We start from the raw sequence: 24,155 nt of genomic DNA, 5'->3' as shown, positions 1-24,155 counted from the left end.
AAGATCAGCAGAAATTAGTACAGCGCGGGTGTTTGCCTTGCGCATAATGATCAACGCACGAGTTCTCGAAATCCACACACAGAAAAATAATTCCTAATTAACAAGTGTCACGACACAATTCAATAACAGTATGCGACTACGTCCGCGGATATGGCCAAACTCAGACCGAGTGCTACCGTTTTCGATATTTCAACCTGATCTACTTTTCTTCTCCAACAAGTATGGATTCGCATTGCCATATGAATCTTAATTGAAGAGCGAAAAAATTATCACTCTTCTGGCGCTTAACTTTTCGACAGACTTTTATTTTTTGGCTAGCATATAATTACAAGGTGCTTGACGTTTTGCAATACCAGTTCATCTATTCATCCAACTCTTCCAACTCTTTCTAAAAAAGACCAGATAAGGCGGCCTTATAACAGATTATCAGAACTTACAGCTGGCAATGTCGATATCCTCTGTGAGGGTCCATCGATAGATACCGGAGCGCCTATGAATAAAATTAGCCTTTGGATTAAAATTTTGACGTGTATTTTTAGACCAAAGAGAAGTATCCGCTGCTCGCTACTCGATATCCATTTGCCCTCACAGCAATGGACTTCAGGCAAATGTTAAGTGTTTATACGAAACAAACATAATTTAAGCGACCGCCAGAAACGCTCATATTGTTTGAGAACACATGTCCCTTTCAATGTTCCTACAAGGGCGCTAGCCATGAAAAGGTCACCCAAAAGACGAGAGAGTTCTAGGTTAATTGGCCAAAATCCTTATGCACGATAGTGGTCCTCAATTGCTATTATTATTATAAAAATGTGCAAATTAGCTCTGCTCAAAAGTTTCTCGCATGTTCCGCAGTCACTGCTACAAATACTAACAGTACTGCAATATAAAAAAAATTTTTTAATGAAATTCACGTTGTACCACTGTAAACACACAGTTTAGAAGCCGTCGAAATGGATGTTTATTTAAATAATAAACGACCGAAACTAATCACAATTTCATCGTCGATATTATAATATATACCTGACGTTCGTCGTTTTTCTTTCCTTAGCAATACTATGTTCGATATTACGAAAAACAAACGTACCAATCAAGTGACGACTTGTCTCCCTAATAATGGACATACTTCGTTATCAGTAGCAGAATTAAGGTATGATCTTATTTTATATTCGTGTTCGTTTTCGTATCATGAACCATGATCGACGCACGTTGTGACCTATTCATGGCATCATCGTCTTTTATTCCTGCCGTCATCGTTATATCCACTCGTTCTCCCGTTTTCGTCTTTTGATCTCAGTACGTACATTGTATTATTATTTATATACTTATAGAAATTCATATCTATATGTATATGTATGTATATATATATATATATGTATATATATATGCATATATATATGTATGTATATATATATATATATATATATATGTATATATATATGCATATATATATATGTATATATATATATATGCATATATATATATGTATATATATATATATGCATATATATATATATGCGCGAAATCTACTTGTTTTGCGACGGTTTCGATGAAAACAAATTCCGTGGTTCTTCTTTGTCTTTTTCAGCATCAACGTACATTTCCGACGTGTTCAACATTATATATCTATATAATAATATTATATATAGTATCAATAATAGTATTATTATTATTCATTGTAGTATTACTATACATGTGTTTATATCTGTGTGCCTACGTTTATAAATGTATAGGAATATAGGACAGTCAAACACAACATCTTAGCGTGGGCGGGAGAGCAACAGCGTGGGGAACAGGGCGATGATCACAATTTCTCAGCCTGTGATTTCTCACAATGCTGCGGTCTGTTGGGGTACCGTACCTGCCTAAGGCATGCCCTATAACCGTATGCTGATATCTTAGGCATAAGACAAAAAAAAATATAAATCGAAACACATCAATTGTACACAAATAAGATATTATTTCTAAGTGTTTATTCTCTCGGCGATGATTGATATTAGATATGATAAATGGAAACATGACGCTGCGTTCAAATAATTAGCTAGGATGCTGCCAATATTCTTCTAATATCATCATCATATATATATATACCAAACGTACAGGCGTGCGTGTGAGTATGACATTGTCTTCGATGATGCAAGGTGTATTTTCGGTGCTTCAAAATGAAATCAAAACTGTTTCCAGGAATTGTACACTTATCCCAGTCTGTAGACATATTACAACATCACAGCAACTAGTTAAAACACTTCTATCGAAGATGATGTCGCTTATTTATAGAAACGCCACCATTTGCAGTGTCAACAAATTGTTAGCAATCAGATAGTCGTCGTGCGTTTTGACTCATATCTTTGTTGTGAAGGCAGGCACCTCTGGCTCGCTTTCTACATCTATGGTATTTTCGCTCTAAGAAGTCTACAACGGCTAAATGCCCGCTATTATGCATTTCTGTTTTTAGATCGCTCTTCCAAGTTTTGCTTTGCTCGATCCAGCTGGCGCAGGTGGCTGCTTACCGATTATCGTTCGCACGTTGCCATCTAAAATATTTGTTAATCGTGTTGGATCGGCTCGTACGATGTGTCCCTATTGCGTTGTCTTTACGAAACGCACTGTTATTTTTGTCCGCCGCCTGCGATCGAGGAGCTGTCATGCAAGCAGAATAAAATTTGGCCGCGAACGGAGTCCGCCTTTCTTGTGGTAGTTCAGGTTCACTGCTATCGCTGCTGCCGTTTCTGCTTTATTTGTTAGTAATATGTAGCATACCACAACCTACTTCCACACCGATTTGGGGGGACGGGGGCTGGCTGGATTATATGGGATGTATTCACTTCATTTATGCATATTTTCAGAAATATCTATGCAACGAAACGTACTTACGTACGAAACGTATTACATTTTTAACAGCATAATAGTAATATTAGTTATTATTGGTGTTATTTTCATCGTATTGGGTTCCGTATTCTTGCGCTGCTAGTGGGTTTACTTTTGTTGCTGAGCAGACTGCGACTGCTGCTGGTGACTACCGCCGCCGGCCTGATGCTGCTGATATTGCTGGTAGTACTGAGCATATTGTTGTTTCCACTGACTCCATTGTTGCTGATACTGACGCATCTGTTCCGCTGTATATTGGCCACTTTGCACGTTACCGGCGGCCGCGGTCTGTCCCGCAGCTGTAACGTCAAAAGCGTGCCATACGCGTCATTTTGGAGTAACGATTAATATATAATAATATCAGTAAAATCCGAATCTTGGTTACAATATTAAAACGTGTTTGTTTACGAAATTTGTCCGTTTTGCTTAAGTCGATTAGACTGATGACGACCGCAAAAAGTCAGGTAGAAAAAACCCGTATTTGTTTTAAATTTAGACTATTAGCAATATACGGCGCAGCTCATTCCAGGAGGCAATTTTGCCCGTTCGACAACCCGCAAAAAACACTTTACATCACCCACATCAGGGAAAGAGGCCAACAGAGAGACAAGCATCCTTTACAATAGCTGGACGTGTGAATAACGCTAACTCCAATGAGTAGTACATTTTTTGCTCTTCAGCAAAAAACTGAGCTATAAACAAACTCCGGCAAAACTGAAACACCTAATTCAGAACGAATTATCAAAAAATGCACCCGTTAATTTCACACTTGCAGACAACAGTTTTTGTCTGACACGAATGCATTCGGTTCCATTTGACAACCAAATGTCTTATATCGTACTACCGCTGTTCTACAATAACGTCAACGACCCATATGAATACATAGCCCCACGTTTACTTACCAGCTCCGCTGTAGGCGCTGCTATACGCGTTCGCGCTAGTTGATCCGGTTGAGCCTCCTGCTCGTCCTTGAGAACTTTGTGCTGCTTGCTGGACCGTCTGTTGTTGTTGTTGTTGCTGCTGCTGTTGTTGTTGTTGCATACGGTGGTACTGTTGCCACTGCTGACTCCATTGGGCCTGCGCCGACTGCTGACTGCCTTGCGCGCCGGTTTGGCCGCTCCAGCTGGTCTGAGCGGCACTTGCACTCCGAGCTCCAGTTGCCCCTGAACTGTTCTGCGTGGACGCACCGACCCATGACTGCGCCCCTCCACTCTGGGCAGCTCCAGCACTCTTTAGGTCAAACAACGAAAGCATAAAGAGCAAAAGTTTCTCGTGAAACAACCCGCAGTTTCGATGTATCTATTTAAGCTGCCTTCATTAATCGTCACAATGAAATGATATATACAATACTCGTGTCTTCTACAGAGCTGACATAACTACAGCACTTCTTGTATTAGATATTTCCACTAGCATATCTTTGTAATAAAAAAAAAAAAGTCTAACTGTCTTCGCATAGTACATCTAGCTTATTACTTCCTGGCATCTCAAAACGCTAGCGACGACTTCAGAGATTCTTCTGTTCCCGCTTGGAATTACGAATTGATACATCATACTGATACACAGAGCATTTCTATTACTGTTGTGTAAGACTGCTACATTAGTAGCATTAGTGCACCCACTTGTTGCTGTTGAGCCTGTTGAGCATACCACTGCTGCCACTGCATTTGCCATTGTGCCTGCTGCTGCTGCTGAGAAGCACCACTGGCATGGGGGCCGCCTGCCTGCCCCGTCTGCTGCGAACCCCATTGAGCGGCCGGCGCGTTTTGCTGGCCGCCTGTACTCCACGGCGTTCGGTTACTACCCGCAGTGCTGTTGGCATTGCTGCCGTGACCCCGATTCCCACTGTTATAACCGCCGCTGTTGGCGTTGTTCGCATACGTCGAAGCGCCGCTTTGATAGCCCGAACTACTACCACCTTGATAGCGCTGGCTTCCTTGGCTATAGCTGCCAGTTCCGCTGCCAGCGGCTCCATACGAAGAGGTTCCAGACCCACTCCATCGGTTTCCAGGACGATCGTTGTCAGCTGTGAGATTTTTCGGAAAAAGACGAAATACTCTGATGAGCGTACATTTCCCGGACAGCCACATAATTCAGTATGCTGCTGTTTGTACACCCGTGAATTGGGCACTACATATATTGCAGGTAAGTTACCTGGCTGAGGGGAGGACGAATCACGGAGTAAGCAGACCTGTCTTAGCTTCTGCAGTGTTCCTCATAGACTAAACATAACTGAATGCAAATGCCTTTCAATTATATTAGTGTGTATCAGGTGCGATCCGATTGATATAACATAGGAAAAACAACAAAAAACAACCCAAATACAAGCAACCAAATAAACTCATTGCCCCAGTTTAATGGGTAATAGCTGGTCGTAAACTCAAATCATCACCGTCATTTAGGGGCTGCTCATTTTTTTCATCTCTCGTTCTTCGTCTTGTGCCGTAATCACCTCTGCGTGTACTGTCGCGGCTTTCTCTCGACTCGTGTCGGCCGCTATCCCGATTATCACGGTAGTTTCCGCCGTCTCTTACGCCATCTCGACTGCCTCCGCCGCCAGATGCGGCTGCGTCCCGATGATCGCTCCGGTGACTGTCACGTTGCTCAGCCCGGTGACTTCCGTAAGTGCGTCCGCCGTCACGATTATGTTGGTAATTAGCGTTGTACGAACCAGCGCCACCTGGCCCACCAAAACGGCCGCCACCATCTCTACCAGCATCACCGCGATTGTAGCCGCCACCTGTTTTGCTCGTTTGGTCGATTGCAGTGGACAGTAACGGATCGATAGCGGAGAAACGCATCAATCGAGAGGGCGAGAAAGAGAGAGAGAGCGTAAAACGAGAACAAAAGAACAAAACCAACAAACATAGAACAAATGAGTAACAGAGTAATGGCTCGTGCTAGGGCATGTATGTGTTCATATATGATGGACGGGCGTTTCTGGCCAGCGCTCAAACGTCCTTCGCGCCAAAGGCCTACGTACGTTTTTAACTTCTTAAACAAAAGGAACTGCGCGTATTTTCAACATCGAAGTAAGAACAAACAACAAACGCAAAACAATCAAACTTCATCTGAAACACCAAATGGTCATCGTACTATTTGGGACCTCATTTAGAACTCTTAGACAGTTGGTTGAACTATTAAAAATGGGTTAAGTAAGAATGTTAATGTGCTTGCTTGCTAACTCGAATTGACGATATGTCACAATATTGGGTGCTTATCATAGACTGTAACAGATGTGTATGAAAACAACCTACCGCCTTGATTGTTGTAATTATTATAGTTGCTCCCTCCACCTGCGCCAAAGTAACCACCCCGACCACCACCGTACGAGGGTCCTCCATCGTGGCCACCGTAGCCGCCTCGATGACCGCCCCAGCGAGGTTGGAAACCTCCACGATCACCGCCGCCCCAGCCCCCCCGACCGTAACCACCAGGTCCGCCAGGACCACCTCGACCGCGACCTAAACGTTGATGAACGATGCGACGAATGAACGAGCAAAAATGAGAAAACACCGAATGTTACGTAGAAAACACCGTCAATATGACCAGATTTTGGGGACAGTCACTTGAAGCAGATGTAAAAGCAGATTTGGATTAGGATTTTCCTAGTTAAGTAACAACGTCTTGTATATGTCATATAGAATGGAACCGTAACGCTTTGTATCGAACTCAACTGTTTTCTTAGCCCCGACCCTTAGTTTCGACTGCCTCGCAACTAGCAACCCTGGAATCTCCCTGAACACTACTATTATTACTAGTTTTGAGGTGGACGCACAATTTCGCTAATTATACCTTCATCTTTGTGTCATTCTGCCCTTAGGTATATTTTAGAGATCTCCGTAAAAAGTCTTGCGTGGATGTTGAAATTCGGACGCGCGATTTATGCAAAACCTGTCTCGCTATCGTCTCTACCATCACGGAATTCTGCTTATATTCAATTCTCCTGTTGTTGTTTTTCCCCGTGTTACGTCCGGGACCATTAAGGGTTACTCCAATACTGCCGGCTTTTAGCACACAACAAAATGTGTGTACGCCATATTCAAGCCTAGACCACCACGCGTCCCTAGGTCTAGCAGTCAAACACATTGCCTACCGCGCTATCACAAGGGCATATTCAACTACCGATTCTAGAAAAACTAGCGTTCTTGCAAGACTTTGAAACAATTGTTGGTATGTTACATAGTAGAGAAACACTCGTTGATTACCTCGAAAGTCATTGTATCCGCCACCTCGTCCACCGTACTGAGGATAACCCCCTCTTTGATAGTGTCCAGCACCCCCGTAATTACCGCCTCCGCCGGTACCACCTCCGTAGCCTCCCCGACCTCCCCAGCCTCCAGAGCCGCCTCCCATTCCTCCCATCGGGCGCTGTGGTCGAGGCCAAGGAAGGCCAAGTTCCTAGAATATAGCAAGTAGAACGTTTTTGAAAAAAATATTTCGTCGCCAGTTGGTTAATTGAATCAAGCCTAATAAGGTCAACTATTACGCTATAATATACTGCTACTGTTGAACCACTTACTGTTGAATCAAGAATGTTAAAAACATTTCCATAGTAATTAACCAGGTAGTAAATAAAAATGATACGCTGCGTTATCTCAGAAGTAACCGCCAACGTCAATATGGCTGATATCAATACATATTTAAGTCTGTCTTGAAAAATGTCATATTTCTATTACTTACCTTCGAAGCAGTTTCGTTGAATCGTGCCACCACTTTTCGGGCTTCTTCGAAAGGTAGCGCTACGTATTCTATTGAGCTAGAGCCACTGAAGTCACGCTCATTCGGAAGCTCAAAGTGGGCTGCAAATTCGATCATAAAACGGATTGCGTCATTAAACTCTTATTACCAGTTCAAGTTGGCAAATTAATTACAAAATACATATGGAATTGTATTTGTTTTTGCATATCTGCGTAATTCCTACGTAAACTCTGGACAAGTATATTTACCCCGAGAATGAAAAAAAAAACCTGCTTTTAGGTTCACTATTCTTATTTAGTTTATCTTTTATGATATAAATGCGCCTTTACCTTTCATCTCGGTGACTGCGTTTTCAGGTAGAGGAAAGTTCGCTGCATCGTTTTCGCCTTCGACTGCCTTTCTTCTCTTCTCAAAGTCCTCCTCCGAAGGAACAACGACAACGAGCTTACGTCGAAAATTGTCAAACTGATGCCATTTTCGATTCTGAGCTGAGCTGTACACATTCGTCTGGTCGAGGATGTAGTTTCTAAGAGGAACACAGCGGAAAAAAATTAGACGTTTGAGTACTATAGACTTCATACCTGAAGTATTAAATTTTGCTAGGTCATCTCATGGTACTAAACGGCTCCAGAGACTGCTTAGGACCTTCTGTGGTTTATCGAATACATGGCTCCGCGAGATTGGGAGACAATACTCACAGTGGGAATACTACAGCAAGATAAATAATCGTCATGAAACAACTAACCTATTGCGCCTGCTAGCGGCATCGATAAGCCTGGATACAGCAGTAACGGCTTTATCAGCGAGAGCCTTTAGCCACTTCTCTCGCGGACTCATAGCTTTAGGTGTTACATCCGGTTTCTTACTGCTGCCATCGAACGTTTCAGCGCTGGTCTCTTTTTTTACATCCTTGTCATTCTGTGCATCGTCATCTTCGCCCTTTTTCTTCTCACCGTCGCAGTCCTCTTTCGGATAATTTTTGTTTACGATTTGCAATTCCTTTTGGCTTTCGTTCGATTTATCGTCAGTGGTTTTTTTGTCTGACACTTCGCTAACGGTGGCTGGAAGTGACGTCTTTTCGCTGTCGACGGTCGAAGCTGTTTCTTTCAATTTCGGTTGATTCTCCTTGTTGTCCCTCGTTATAGTCCCGGGCGGTTCCGTTTCTGGCGGTGGTGGGGGTGCACAGGCCAGCATACGTGCGAGAACGTCTTTAGTGCCGAGCACGTTATAGTGTCGTTCAGGATATTGGCGGATATGATTAGAGACCCAGTATGATTTGCCGGACGCAGGAAGTCCTACCATCAAAATGAACTGACACTCCCGTCGCTCAAACGGAGGCAGTGGAGCTCGTTCACGACCCGCCCAGTCTTCGCTCGTCTTCGTTGGGAAGACATAATCTTCGAAGCCGGGCAGTGGGTCGACTTCTAGCTGGCCAAGGTTGACCTCAAGCCTGACGTTCTTTGTCAGGACGGCAGGAAAAAGGGCTGCAGATATGGGCGGTGGCAAAGTGGGTCTATCTTCTTTTTTAATATCTTTCCCTACGTTTTTGTCCATTTTTTTTGCGACTACTTTCTCATCATCTTCATCAGGAGACGTTTTGTCCTCTGTCTTATCGCCACAGCCCTCTTCAAATTGGCCACCACCGGTGTCTTCGTCCATTTTCTCTATAGCGGCACTGTGTTCGTCTGATCTCGTTTCAGCGACAGCTTCCTGTTGCACGTCCATAGCTTCGTCAACCTTCTCATCGGTTTCTTCCGGGGCAGGCGATGGCGTGGTTTTTACTTCAATATCCACTTGTCCATCGATCAGCTTACCGTTCAGTGCAAACCGGAGCACCGCAGGCTTTGTGCTAAGGTCAAGCAATGCAGTAAAAATGTCACCAGCTTGAAGGGGCTCGACAACATCGTTTGGAATAAACTGACTGTAGCGTCCGCTCGAAGCAACCTGTCATATCAAAAAATCAATAGAAGGACTAAATCATCCTTCAGAAAATGCTGCCGCGTACTGTTTTAAGCCAGAATAAAAAAGAACGGGTATGACTTCCATTTACCTAGAAGAACACAGTGGCTAAATGATTAATGAAGATCTCATGTTATACACGTTCAAATGTGCATCACCCAAATTAACAACCAATTTCCAACCCCGCAGCAGTATTAAATAGTGTTTTGCTATTGGCTATAGGTAATATTAACATCATCGTCATTACCTGACGATTCTCTCACCTGTCCATTAGAGCAATACGCCCATGAGTCCTCATCGTCGCCGAGTTTTGCGCTCTGTTTTATCAAGCGTCGAGCAAAGCCAAGCCGAACTGCGTGTAGTTTACGTTGGCGTGCTAATTCATCGGCTCGTTTTCTTGCATCGGCTTCAGCTTGAGCCGTCGGGTCTTTCTTGCCGTCACCTTCCGAGGACTCTAGTTTTTCTGAATCCTCTGTTTTCGGTACTGTGCCATTAAAGCCAACGTTTCTTGCCTTAAATTCTTCAGAAGACTCTTTTAAGGCATCTTTTTCAACATTATCTCTATCCAAATCCTTCGACTCGGCCTCTTCTGATTTTTTGGTGCCTTTATCGGATTTCTCTTTAAGATCTTTTTTTTGCTGACTCGGAACGGCTGCACGTCGCGCCTCGCCATATTCTTCAGAGACATCCATTAACTCGAGGATTTTGACATCAAACCTAACCCATATGAGCCCAAAGCAGATATAAATATCTGTTTTAATAGGTGAATCTGATACCCATATATGTGTATATATATGGTTGTCTGTTTTATTTGTATACGAATTTGATTTACCTTTTTTATATTTTTAGTCAGTGTTCCTTAAATTAACTGAGACAATTTAAATTTATTTCCAAAAGGTTAATTAAACAGTTTTTTTTTTAATTATGCAAAAAATACCAAATACTTAGTTAATCTAGTAATAATAGTGTTTAAATTGGATTACTTTGTTCTACAGGCTACCGAGAATAGGCGTCATTCAAAAGGCTCCAAATGATCATAGAAACCGACGACAACATTACCTGATCTTGCCATCGGTAAAACCGTGGCTGGCCTTTGCACCAGCGGGTAGCCAGGCAAATGCATCTCGGAAGTATGGCGTCACAGCCATTCCCCGGGAATCAATGTCGCAATTGAGATCAGCGGCATACTCGTCCAGGGTCACGGAGTTATTGAGCTTTCGAGCCCATTCGGCGCGTCGCTCTGCCCACGACTGGTAACCCGGAGCACTCACACTTGATGACTGCCCAGTCTTTGCGGCGCTCCCCGACCGAGCTCTATAGTACAACAATATAATAATAATGCATTTGCAAATGTATATGGTTTCGAATGTAGATGCCTTCCGAAAGTTTCAAATGACTGAACAACGTATGAAGGGAGAATGCTGGGAGCCGCAAATCTGATGCTACTTCGCCAGCATACATAAGACTGTGAAGTTCCGTGGCATAAATAAATTGAATTAGTTTGCAATAAGGCTCAATGTGGTACGTTCACTCGACTAACGATCTGAAAGGGCACTTACGCAATTTCTTCAGGTGCGGCGTCAGTGAAGCGGCTTTTGCGTTCTCGCTTCACTGTGGGCTTATCTCCAGCATCTTTGCTCGCTCCTTCTTCATCCTTGCCTGAGCTTTTGTTCGTGTTTTCGCTAGCGTCCTTTTGCTCTTTATCACTGTTCGTTATGTCATTTCCATCTTGCTTACATAAGCGCTCGGTTACTTTGTCCTCGGACTTGTCACTACTACCAGTGTCATCGCCAACTAGACCAAGAAGACGATTCTCTTCCTCTTCATTAAGGCCACCGCGAGCGATGACCTGATGGTCCATGGGCTCGTCATCTCGCTCGCCTGCACCAGAATCAGCGTCTGGCAGTCGACCGCCGAGCTGAGGGCTATCACTATCCCCACTATTGCTGTATTTATTGTTGGTGTCTTTGTTACTGCTGGAACCACTGCTACTACTACTGTTTGAGTTCGTCGTGTCCGATCCGGACGTGGCCGAATCATCGTCGTGGTCTTTAATCTCATGACTAACTACGTCCGCCTCCTGCTCGGCCCCATCAGGCTGAAACAACATCGACATACGTCCCAATGAACATATATACCTTTATAACGTTAGCCCACTAGAAATACCCACTGTTGCTTCATGCAAAACAATAGTGAATATGGTTCAAAATCAGGATTCGCCATCATCATATATACATACGTTGCCTGACGGGAAACGTTTTTCGTGTTTTACGGTACTTAAACCGTTACGCATTACTTCTGGCAGCTGGTCCCCAGCAAAAAAAAGTGCGGCTACGCCCGGATTCGAACCTACACCACCACGCGCTTAAGTTAAACGAGCAAATTCGTTACTCACTGTGCTATCATGGGAAACTCTTCTACCGAAAGGTAACTATGTATGATTGTTATGGCGCACCCTAAATTGACACATGCTTTCTATTGTTGCAGCTGGAAAAAGATACGCGGACAACAGGCAACACCAGTAAACGCATAACGATACTTCAAGACAACGAAAGCGCACAAAAGAAAGCGGAGACGACAAAAACAAAACACGTTTGGTGGTAGAACTCGGCAAGACAATGAAGAAGAGCGTTGCTCTTGAAATTTAATGTAAAGACTCAATGTAGCGTTGCTATGCCTTCGCTAATTTTCTGCAAAAAGACCCAACGAAAAGAAGCAGAAGAAAGGCAACACCGTGACCAGCGAGCTGTAGCAAACAGATGTTTCATAACAAAATAGAGCGATACACCATAACGAAAACACTAAAGAACTATTGCCCACGAAGAACGTCTAATATAAGAAAATATGAAAATAAATTGAGAAGAACAACGCAATTCATCCCAAAATGTATGCAAGATACGGATAAGCGAATCAATAGATAATAAAAGATGATTGAATCGATGTATGACAGTGATTTGTACGTTGAATGCTATGAATGAACTAGAAGAACACCAGGGGTGACTGGCTAACAACTGGTTTAGTGACTGACCCCTTCAAGAGCGACTGATAGATTTGCGGCAGACGTTGTTGAGTCGACTGGAAGATGTTCGCTGTGGTCGGGCGAGATCTCCGCCATCCCAATACCAACTAACTGCGCAGGCTCAGCGGCAGAAGGCACATCGCGTCCCCTTGAAGATGAGCGTGCTCTCTTTGGGATGCCAGACGAGTCGACTGCTGGCTCGCTCGACGATGCTCGACGCCGGCGAGCGCCGCGTCCAGTCCCGGATCCGGCCTCCTACATAACAGTATATGTTTGCAACACACGTAGACGCAATGCCCAGATAAAATCGACCTGGCTTTTGTTTCGTCTTTCAATCCGAATCATGATCGTAATCATTTAATTAAACTACCATTCAACACAAATATAGAGAGCGAAATTGAAAGCAAGCTAGTAAATCCTGGTTGGTTGTGCCGCCATTATAGTTCCGCTACATCAAAGTAAGCAACGCCCGGTAGTCTGACCTTTTCCCCACCCGCGAGCTATAAACCATTATGCCACCACCAATAGGAATGTAAATGGGAAAATCACTGGGTATCATCTGAAAGGGAATTGTGCTGTGTTCAGAGAAAGCGCTCACTGACAAGCGGCTAAATAATGAATAAAGACAGCAAAGATACAGAAGACTGTACAACGATTGTCTGTATGCCAACGTAAGTTCCGAAGTGAACTAGGAAACCAAACAAACCTTCCATTGGAAAAAAAAACTTGTAAAGAAAGTTGCACGACATATCCTGCCATAAGAAGTTCCTTGTCTGGGTTCAGCTGTCAATCAGTTGCCAGTAAAAGCACTCTGCTGATCGAGGCTCAGGCGGTTGGACAAATTATTGCTCAATTCAACACATAAGAGATGCTGCTGTTGTTGGTGTTTGAGGAATTAGCGCCTGTGTAGTATTACTGATGAATAACCGCTAAATGGTATCTTGCAATAAAGCAAGAAGACTTAAGTGGAATAGGGGCCGTCTGCAGGGTGGTCTACTGTTTGATCTTGAGAAAATGAGCAATGAATTTTAAGTTGATCTTGTTGCATATTGTTGAACCTAGGCAGCTGAGCAGGTTACGATACCACACAAAACACTATTTTGGTAATACTTAGTAGTAGTAGTGGTAGTAGTAGTAGTAGTAGTAGCAGTAGTAGTAGTAGTAGTAGTAGTAGTAGTAGTAGTAGTAGTAGTAGTAGTAGTAGTAGTAGTAGTAGTAGTAGTGGTAGTAGTAGTAGTAGTAGTAGTAGTCCGAAGCTGAGCATCATATACATATCATAAAAAACAATAACATAGTGAAGTAGATGACACCACACAGCACAAAACACCTGACACATGACTAAAGATGAGTAGGCCTGATCTATTAAATTTTCGGATCTGATTGCATGCGACTACAAGATATGTATTTACTGTGGCGGCAGCAACAAACACCCGGCAATAAACATGCACATGATCGCCACTATAATAATGAAACTACGAAGAAGAAAGTATCGCCAAATATGAATTCATACGGCAGAAGATGCCCCCTCGACGTCGGCGGGAGTACGGCTTGAAGCACGGCCTGAACGAGAACGACCCGACCCCGAGTCCTGCGCATGTCGATGCCATAACGCCACAAGCCGGTAAGACCCAACAGGTTCACGAGCAGAAGAGATGAAAGACAACCATAAAAATATGCTTATTAAAAATAAGTTTGACAAAAAGGGGCTACATGTAGTTAACGGGTACTTTGGCCAGTCACCCGTAAGAGTGTTCGTTAGATTCGCTGAAAAGTTCTACCTAGTTTGTTGGTTAAGTAGCTCACTTAGCTCTAATAATCTCACACTTCGAGTTCGTGATCCTGAGCAGTTGGGTGGGTAGTTCGATCGATCGTTCAATTTGTGTGAAGCCATGGCTGAAGTGATGGACGTAGACAAATCGTGGTCTCCGTATTTCTGATTTCGATTTCTCAGTTGTTAGCGGTACCCCTATTCGTATTAACACAATGAAATAGTAAACCGGCTAGTCTTTTCCTATTGACCCAACTTGCCCTTTGACGTTCGTTAATCAACCCAATCAAGCCCCGTGTAAACGCGAGACCACCCCCTGTGCTGTAACAAAGCCCCTCCCTTCAAGATATCAATATTGTTATCAATCAACATTCATCAATCGTTTATAAACCACTGGTAAAAGGGACACTTCTTCCATCGTCGATGAGCTGAAACAAGCTGAAAAATAACACGCGATATTTTGGGTGAAAATATCCTCATACTCTGAACATAGGAAAGATTCCTCACATAATGTAATAATATCTATGTGTTCTTCATGTTGATCAACTGACAGAGTGACTGACCCTGGCTGAAAGCGATTATCATTTCAGGTTGTTTCGTTTGGTAATTCGCAGTTACACAAGCGTGCAGTCTCTTTGTTAAACAGCCTTTCTCTTTGTTGTCCCTCATCTTGATGCATCTTGTCATCATCGCCGAAACCACACCACCGCCACTAGCACTTAAGACATCGTCACGTAAGCACATAAGTCTCTAGTTCTGTTCCCTGACTTCATACCGCCCGTTTACACCCCATCCCACTGTGACTCTGCAAGGCTGAATTTTCTTTTAGCTGTTTCATTTTTCTCTCTGGTGCTCGGTTCTGAACTCTGGCTGGTGGTGGGCCTGTAGGTACGTGGCTGATCTGTAGTAGTAGTAGTAGCTGTTGTCTAAACCAACAAACATCACTGTTGTTGAACGGTCAAGCAGTAGACGACACTTGCCCTCTGATCTCCATCGCATGCGTATGTTCCTGCTCCGATCTTGCACTTTCACCCGAGTTGACGCTGAGGCCGACCCTTGTCCACGGCCGGTTTGCGCGCCGTACGAGACACCACCAAATTGACGCGTCTGCTGGTGCTGGCACTCACGAACAGGTTCGGGAACAAGCTTCGATGCTGCACCGGGCTCGGCTAGGTCGAATATCGGTCGGCCCGTCGGTCCAACCTCAACACCGTGGCGTCGACCCTGAGCGGCAAACACCGGCAGCACAACTGCATTACCTCAGCCAGCAGAAGCGACATCGGATCCGTTGTAGTGGAAGTGGTGACCGTAGTTGACGAAGCCAAGCGGCCAGCAGTCAACCCGTGCAGCTGCTGCAATGGAAGCAAGGTAACACAAGGGCGCCTTGCCCGTTAAGCACCTGCCCCTTTCCCATCCCCAGCAGCGATTGCGCATTTTTGCTACTACAAGATACGCGCATCGCTATAATGATAGCGTAGCACTGAACGTCAAATTAGCGCCGCCCTGGACTGTCTCTTTGCGTACAGAACAGAAAGGTAGATCTTTTTTCCTTTACCCTTTGTTCGATACCACCCTACATTTTATCTCCCCCACTGTGTCAATTTCCAATTGTGACTAATTATCAAATTCCTTACCCATTATTTAGACCCAGTTATTAGCTATCTCTGAGTACCCATCTTGCTTTAACAATCTTTGCCAAACTCTAATAAATGATAACTTTCTATCCGAAGAATATCTTTTTCTCTATCTCACATGATATCGCGTACCCCCTACTAGAATGTTTCATTCAAAATTGACACCGAAGCTTGGAGAAACCATCAATTGACTTAATTCTTATGAAAGATACAAACCCGTCGCTGAAAATTCAGCTATCATCAAAAAACAGCGAACCAATATCAGCAACTCACTGTACCTGGCTAACTGAAAGTAAAATGGCCATTGATTTCTGAAATGCTCAACTCGACTTCAACCTACTATCGTTACTGATCTTCAATAGCAATAACATTAAAACTTATTATGACTCGGCACCGGGCATCAAGAGAAGAACGCACTTCATGGCCGGAAGTAACAACTTACATAATACGCGTATTTACTTTTTTCCAAAAAGACCTGAAGGAACTTTCCGCTTTTTTACAAAATGGCATAAACATGCAACGGTAAATTAGCTAATCAAAACATCCGCTAGAACTCTATCAAGAGGCTACTGCTTCAGTATAAAATTATTAATTGTTGAACAATAAACCTTATATAACATTCTCCTCACACAAGCTTTCACCGCCTATTTTGAATGAAGCTTTTTAATCGGCCCGCTTAATAGAGGTATTTTCGCATTTTTCCTCTCCCGCAACTCTTGCTAGTTTGTTTGGCATGTTTATATCCATATTTAAAACAATCGTCATTCAACAAACTTTGAGCACTAGGACTTACCGCTTGTCACTGTACACAACACTCATTCGTTTTCTCCTCTGAATATTGTATACTTTATTCAGACCATACTAAAGCGCAAAGAAAAATATATACTGCGATACTCACCTCAGTTTCAATGAGCTAAGAAATTTTGAATTGTTGATAACGAGAAAATTAATAATACTTATAACTCTGTTTAAGGACGCATTCATGTCTAAAATATTAGTGATCATATTTCAAATGATATCTGATTCTGCAGTGGGAAGGTGAGAAACTTCCATTGAGAGAACCGCTTCGATTCTTAATAATATGAGTACTCTACTAGATTACATTCCTTGTTCGAATTGTAACCAAAAAATAAAACAAAACTTAAAATGCAGTTGAACGCAAGTGCATACAAACGAATGTTTATCATTGGAATCACCTTTGTACACTATTGCTATATAATATCCTTTAAGCTATCTCATGTATAAGACGTACGTTTAACCTACAATCAAGAAAGTTGCCAAAAATACAGAGCACCAAAACCGCCTATTAATTGAAAATGAAGATATCTGTGAAATTTTTAATTCATCAGTAATATTTTAACGACGTTGAGCGCTCACACTACGAATGGACGTGGTTCACGACCTGCATAATACCTTTTCTTGTATCGACTCTATTATTCTGCGCGCATGATTTTCTACCTAATTTGTAAAAGCATACGTTATAGCGTTACTCTACCAACCGATGGGTGTAGATGTACCATCAATATAACATATATATACAGCATAATACAACATATGTATTATGCCATATATATGCAAAAAAATGACCTAAACGAACTCAGCACTTGCTATGGCATAAGGTTGTGATATTAACCTAGCGTAGCTGAAGGTCAATACGACAGGTAACACTAATGTGACACTTCGTAAAGAATAATCTATCATGGAAGCAATTTCCGTTTTTGTTAGAAATGAGAATGCGTATTGTAGAAAACCGTAGAGTATTTCATGCAGAATCCCATTAGATCATATACTTATCTACGTATTACATAATTTATGTTTTCGCATCTATACGACATAACTGAAATATCTGAGTAACTAGTGATATTCAACGACAGTTTATCATAAATAAGCAAATATAAATACAGATTGAGATATATATATATATATATATCAGTTCGTCACAATACTGAATAACCATGTAATTGTACTTTTCTCTATAATAAGAATTATATTGCTAGCAAAGAAACCTTTTACTTCGTAGATCAGCAGGGACATGTCTACCATTAGTTTGTCCAACTGCACCAGGTAAGACTTTTGATTCAATAGTACGAAGTAAAGATCCCCCCTCTGAAGGGGTCAAACAAGGGTATGCCGGAGTCCTACCGGTGGAGCGACCTATTTTGAATCCCACGCTGACTTTTAAATAATGCCTAATTCCAGCACAATAACCTATAATGAAAAACGTCTAGACGTAACACTTTTCCTGTGATGTTGTCACACAATTTTATAGGCATAACGAACCTTTTTTCAATTGCCCCCCTTTACAGGAAATCGAAAAGCAGGCACACTGTCTCCTTCGAGGTTTGTAGATCCGAAACTTTCCTAGTAGGATTGCAGAAAATAATATAAGTGCCAAATTTGTACGGCGCAGTCAGGTGTTTAAAGCTACATATATAAAATAGCCTGGTAGATGTCGAAACTAAATTTCATGGCAAGTGAATTCCTCATTTGTTGACGACTGTAACACGTGTACTATCTGATATCTGTTTGGCCTGACATACAAGCTTTATCAAATGAAGGCAGTGTTATCCCGAAGATTGTCTTCTACAGGTGCTGGAATTGTGACGTCCTGAATCTCAGCAGTCAGCTCAATTATATATACAGTTTCACGAAATCACGGTAGATATCTGGTTATAAACAGGTCGGAGTACGTTCTCTAATAAAAAAAATTCAAATCGTTTTATGTATTGGTGTAGTATACCCGAAATATAATGAAGAGGTTCCAGTCCGCAAGTTACACTTTAAATCAATGAATATTATATGGCACGTCCATAAAACACTTTGCTCTCTTTGAATTCAAAATATATACTACAAAATCGACTAAAACTACTGCAGTGTAGAATACAGCCATCAAAAGTGTGTGCTACTACGCTTGCAACAAATTAATACAGACTGTCTAATATTTAGTCCGACATTTCACCACAACGAAATCGGGTAGCCCATTATGGTTTTCTGGTTAGGCGCATCTTTACACCAGTTACCTATATTGTTAAAGCCAAGTCGAAAGAATACATACCACAAAAAATTATAAATTCAAATCATCACCGTTGCTTCCCTGCAACAACACTCTGTGAAGTGCTAACATCTACGAACACAGCACATTTTCAAATCTAGTCGTAACGTCATACTCCTTTCTTTGAATTTTGCTTATAACAGACAGTTCACCAACAAATAAGCTGCCAAGACACATAGGTTGTTAATGAAGTGTTTCGGTTTTAGTACTATAGTCAATGTATTGCATCACTGTTGGATGCTACAAGTATCAACAACGTTTTGACTGCAAGGCTTCAACGGTTAATGAAAAGTCATGCAGAAAATATCTCCGTTGACGACAGTAAGCAATACACATTAATTAGTAGTCGCGTAAATAAGTATTGTGCTGTGTCGTAGGGGAGTTGATGGTAAAATTTCGAATATAGCATAGTGAGTCCACAAATAATTTCGGAAGCACATGACTACAAAATTTGTACTAATAACTGGATTAACACCGTCAAATACGCCAACGTCCCTCTCTCTATACGGAGCACATGATTGATAGCAAATGTTTGTGAAGTTCTACTGTCTAAACTTTGTGAAATCTGTTGTAGTTGCAGGTTCTTTCATGCCTTCTAAACAGCTAGATCTTAGCAGCAGCAGCAGCAGCAGCAGCAGCAGCAGCAGTAGGGTGCATTTCCTTCTTGACATTACACTTATTGCCAATAGCTGTCGTATGAACCTACATAAGGACGCGTATTATCAAGAAACGGCTAATATATTACTATTAACAACTAAATACTCCGTCTCAGATAAATGCCGAACCATAGGTTTTTGCATGCGCCAGTTGAGGCTTCCATCGAGAAGTCATCCCTCCAGTGGACTGGCGCGCTTTCTCTCTCTCAGTGCGCGGGGAGGGAAAAGAACAGAGTCATTGCCTTATGGTTAGTGAATTTCATTTGTTCGTATGAATTGGCAATGCAATCCGAATGAGCCTTTGTTTGCAACGCATAGTTATTTCTTTCATGTATACCATCGTCGTTGCACATAGGTGTATATATATATAGAGAGAGAGAATTAGAATAATGTATAATTACTTGCCTATAATTTGTTTATACCAGCGCTTGCTTATCATCAATATGATCTATCTATTTATTTATTTAATCTTCATCTCACATACCTATCGTTTTTATTAAGAGATAAATACACTCTTAAGCTTTCATATATAGTAGTTCCGTATATGAAGCCGCATACAAATAAATCTTTTTGTGTACTAAATTATGCATTATAATATATAAAAATACACCTGTTACCAATAAATATCCAGTTGTACTAAATACCATCGACCTAACTGACAAATTCTAAGCTATATAATCAAATCTAGAACCGATTTTAGTACTACCTAACACCGACCAGCACATGTCACAGGGCTATATTGCATTCTAACATTTCTCGTCATTTTTCCTTTCGATAGCTCTTAATATTTACGAGCCACTTGTAGGCTACATTACTATAGCAATAGTTTTTGAAATCGTGCTATTTATATAGAGGTGCAGGTCGCGAAAGTGGACTTGTATTGCTATAGGCGAACGGTTACCTGTGAATTGTTGTTGTCGCCAACGCCGGCTGAATGACTACTGTCTCCTGATGATGAGGAAGTCTCTGTAAAGCAGTTACCAAACCCCAAAAAACAGGAATTAGCAATAAAGCGATAGCGGCTGGAAATCAATAACAACTGGTATAAAGCAAAAACTCCTAACAGATATCATCGATCAACTGACTGAAGTTAAAATCTAAAAAGGGAAATAATGTTAATGAAATAAAAATTCAATTACGCGGCTCATTAGGTCACAGCACCTTTTCAGTGAGTAGAGCCCACAAGTTCATTTTTTAATAAAACACGATTCTTCCCTATATTAATAATCTCATAGTATTTCAGAAACACATGAATATAATACAAAAGGTACACTTTCCTCTAGCTTTTTTTTTATCATTAGCAAATTCCTTATGAACGGTTCGGTGGCATTTTTATTGTAGATCACTCAGTAATTTACACCTTATCCAACACGTCCACACAAGTACCAGGGGACAAAACATTGAAAAAGCGTATATAAGAAAATACTTTATGTTCCTCGAATACCTATATTATAAATGAACTTACTACAAAGTGTTATTATAAAATCCATATTCCGTCGGACTTCATAAAACTTAATAATAATGAATCTAAAAACCAGCAGAACGTAGCGACCGAAATCAACAATCTAATTTAAGTATATTTATTAAACGCAAAAATTGGGCAAATGACACTGTTGTAGATTTTTTTACCACCCAGCCTAACGTTACCCCTGTGAGAATTATAATCTAGGCATGCTCCATTAGGAACATATGGACAATTATGAAGAACATCAAATTAGCTTTTTCATAGAGAAGTTTTTCCAAGCGAAGCTACACACAGATACAGAAAGCGGAGCAGATAAATACCAACTCTTTCCTACAAGTAGAGCAAACATATGATTAGCGCAAATTCTATTCAGTATTTACAGAGATGATCGAGTGGAATGGCGCGATACTCACTGTCGTTAGTATCCTCTTCATCTCTCTCATCGTGTACGTGTTCGGCAGCAGTGTCGTCCCGCTGCTGCTGTTGTGCGGACAACGCTTCGGCTAAACGCTTTACCAAAACTTGCTTCACACCACTTTTGTCAAGGCCCAAGGCCCCAAGCCGATCCTTGAGCTTCACCACTGTCAGCTTATTTAGCTCTTCCTCCATGGCGTCGTCGTATGCCAGTAGGCGAGTGCGTGTTCGCCACTGGGACGGCTTTTACTGCAACAGAACGGATATGACAACGGCAGCCGTGTCGCTACTGCTGTTCACTGCTTCGGTTGAAAGTCGCGATCGTTGCCACCAGCAAAACAAGTTATTAGTTCTGAGACGCGTTTGCCTTAGCCAATTGTAGGGGGCGCGAGATCGCCAGCGCAGAACTTTATCGGCAACTGATTACCTACGAATCACCAAATCTGGACAGACGCGAATAAATATGAGTACATATACGTCTCTTAGTAACTTTAAATATTTTTGTCGTTGTTTTTGGTAATTCTTTGTTTGGTTGCTCTTTATTCAATCACACCTCTCATGTAACGTATGTTATTGGCAAACTTGAAATGGCTGTCCTGGCTTTTTCAACTTAAGCTTCAGTCGTCCAAATCGCCGCGCCAATTCGAGTATAGTGTGTTTATAAGTACAGACAGGATTTTTCACACATAAAAATGCAGGTGGTTTCGCCTACTGCTTGCGAGCGGCCTGCCTTCGCGTTCACTGTCGAACACATACAAATCAGACCCGGCAAATGCCAACTTTTAACGGTAAAGGATACTGCATCCTCAACTTGGATCCGATTGGCCAGGCCGGTTAGCTACGAATCACTAACGACCCGTTCGCCGCCATCGTTAACACTGCGCTAAGTCGAATATTAACGCAGTCTTACACATGCTCACATACTTTACGCTAGTTTCTCGCGGCGTAGGCAAGCGGGAATATCCGACAACGTATCAACTAACTGAACACATATTCACTGGACGAATAGATCACACAGAGGTCTGGGAGTCTATAGCCACGCATTGAATTGGTATGTATAAAAGCCAGTGTGCGTGATTCTCGCGGCGAGAGCCGACTCGCTGGGTCTCATATTGAGTATCGAGTAACAACTAGCAAGACTGAAAAAGCAGGATCGGCTCTAACATTAGCAATCACAAACAAGTATATAGAAATAGATAGCTTACGACCGACAAATACAAATGTTTGTTAGCGCAGATAAAGATGCTGGGTACGATAGAAGACAACATATTACGTACGGTCACGCTGGTAAGCGATTATTAGGCAAGAAGGTTTTGCGAACAGCTTTTTTGCGCTGAAGTCGCCCGTCACCGGTTGTACACACGGCGAAAAGAAAATTTCATCGCCAACGTAAAGACACCCAAACACCGAACAGTTTATTGCACGATGATATGACACGGATCGCCACCGCGAAGGCTACACAACGCCTAGTTGGCCAGCATCGAAAAGTGGTGCAGTAGGCAGTAAAGCGATCATAAGCGCAAAATCTCGTCAGGTTTGCCGACTCCGACGATTAGGGCCCAGACCAATCTGCAATCGTAGCTTGTCCTTAATCGTGTGCTACAGGCGAAGTGTGACGTCGTGTAACGTAAATACAGGTTGAAGTAACATTAGTAGATAATAATGGCAAGCGATCGGTGGAATACGCGATGATATCCGTACCTACCACGGGGACGGCGGGCAATATCCGCCGTGAACTCAGCAACAACACTAATAGCGTTGCCACTAGCACACCTCCACACCAGACACACAATTTGCAGCGGCAGTTTGTATTGTAACGAACGCATCAACACTCAAATAATTAACAAGACAACTAAAACACAATTGGTGGCTGACGGCTGTCGTCTGCTCGGCGGAGTGATTTACGCGTGAAAAGGTTTTGAACCGGCGGCGCCGTAGTTAGTGGGAAGACACGAGCTTTTGCGAGCCAATACTACCGCGGGGAGAGTAGCACGAGCAACTAGTTGCGTGGTTAAGTATAAGAATGAAGCGCTTTGGCGTGCCGGGATATTTAAATAGGATTTGGCAAAATGTTTGTAATTCTCGTATAATCCTGTGCCTTTTTGTACCTTATACATCGATACAGAAAAGTATCCCTCCGGCTATAAAAATGCATGCAAACTGTCGCGATCAACTGACAGCTTTTTGCGGAAATATTTTAACTCTATTCTGCTATTTTAATACACTGCTGAAATTACACAGATTAAGATATAAATGTTTCGAGTTCTGGATGCGCTATTCAAGCCATTATGCATTACTTCAAACGGCTGGCTCTCAGCATTGAACAAAGTACATCTATAGGCGGTCTTGAAACTAGACCACTACGTGCCTTTGAAACTAGTAAGCAAAAGTATTACCATCGCAGCATGACGGGAATATGATATTAATCGTTTTCTGACGCTTTAAAATTACTGCCACGGTTTCAGGTAGCTATCATCCTCTGTAATAATAGAACCATTGCAAATACAAAATTTGCTACATCAAAATCTTGAGCTAATCACAACAGTTGGACTATATAGGATAATGCAACGTTACTTTTCTTTTATTAAGGGCAAAACTGACTGCAGTCTACATTGAAACGTT

The 24,155-nt window shown here is 42.1% G+C and overlaps 1 protein-coding gene across 6 annotated transcripts; it reads right to left on the bottom strand.

Annotated features, from left to right (window-relative positions):
* Positions 1-937: 937 nt before the first annotated feature.
* LOC111263762 (uncharacterized) lies at positions 938-23,399 on the bottom strand. 6 transcript variants are annotated; one of them, XM_022839142.2, is made up of 18 exons: positions 23,235-23,399; positions 22,811-23,102; positions 21,533-21,976; positions 20,556-20,620; positions 14,055-14,132; positions 12,554-12,799; positions 11,085-11,623; positions 10,585-10,839; positions 9,789-10,242; positions 8,312-9,510; positions 7,896-8,092; positions 7,549-7,667; positions 7,074-7,266; positions 6,123-6,329; positions 5,318-5,605; positions 4,488-4,891; positions 3,771-4,098; positions 938-3,167 (listed from the first exon to the last, which is right to left on the bottom strand). In XM_022839142.2, the coding sequence occupies exons 3-18, from the start codon at positions 21,726-21,728 to the stop codon at positions 2,977-2,979; spliced, it is 4,959 nt and encodes a 1,652-aa protein (XP_022694877.1). In that variant the 5' UTR covers positions 21,729-21,976; positions 22,811-23,102; positions 23,235-23,399; the 3' UTR covers positions 938-2,976. The 6 variants fall into 6 exon arrangements, with proteins under 6 accessions (XP_022694877.1, XP_022694879.1, XP_022694883.1 ...); XM_022839144.2 differs by having other exon boundaries at positions 23,239-23,399; XM_022839148.2 differs by lacking the exon at positions 5,318-5,605.
* Positions 23,400-24,155: the final 756 nt, after the last annotated feature.

Source organism: Varroa jacobsoni, unplaced genomic scaffold, assembly GCF_002532875.2.
Source record: "Varroa jacobsoni isolate VJ856 unplaced genomic scaffold, vjacob_1.0 scaffold_789, whole genome shotgun sequence".
NCBI lineage: Eukaryota > Metazoa > Arthropoda > Arachnida > Mesostigmata > Varroidae > Varroa > Varroa jacobsoni.
The sequence above is the reverse complement of the archived record's forward strand: the minus strand, read 5'-3'. Positions and strand labels throughout refer to the sequence as shown.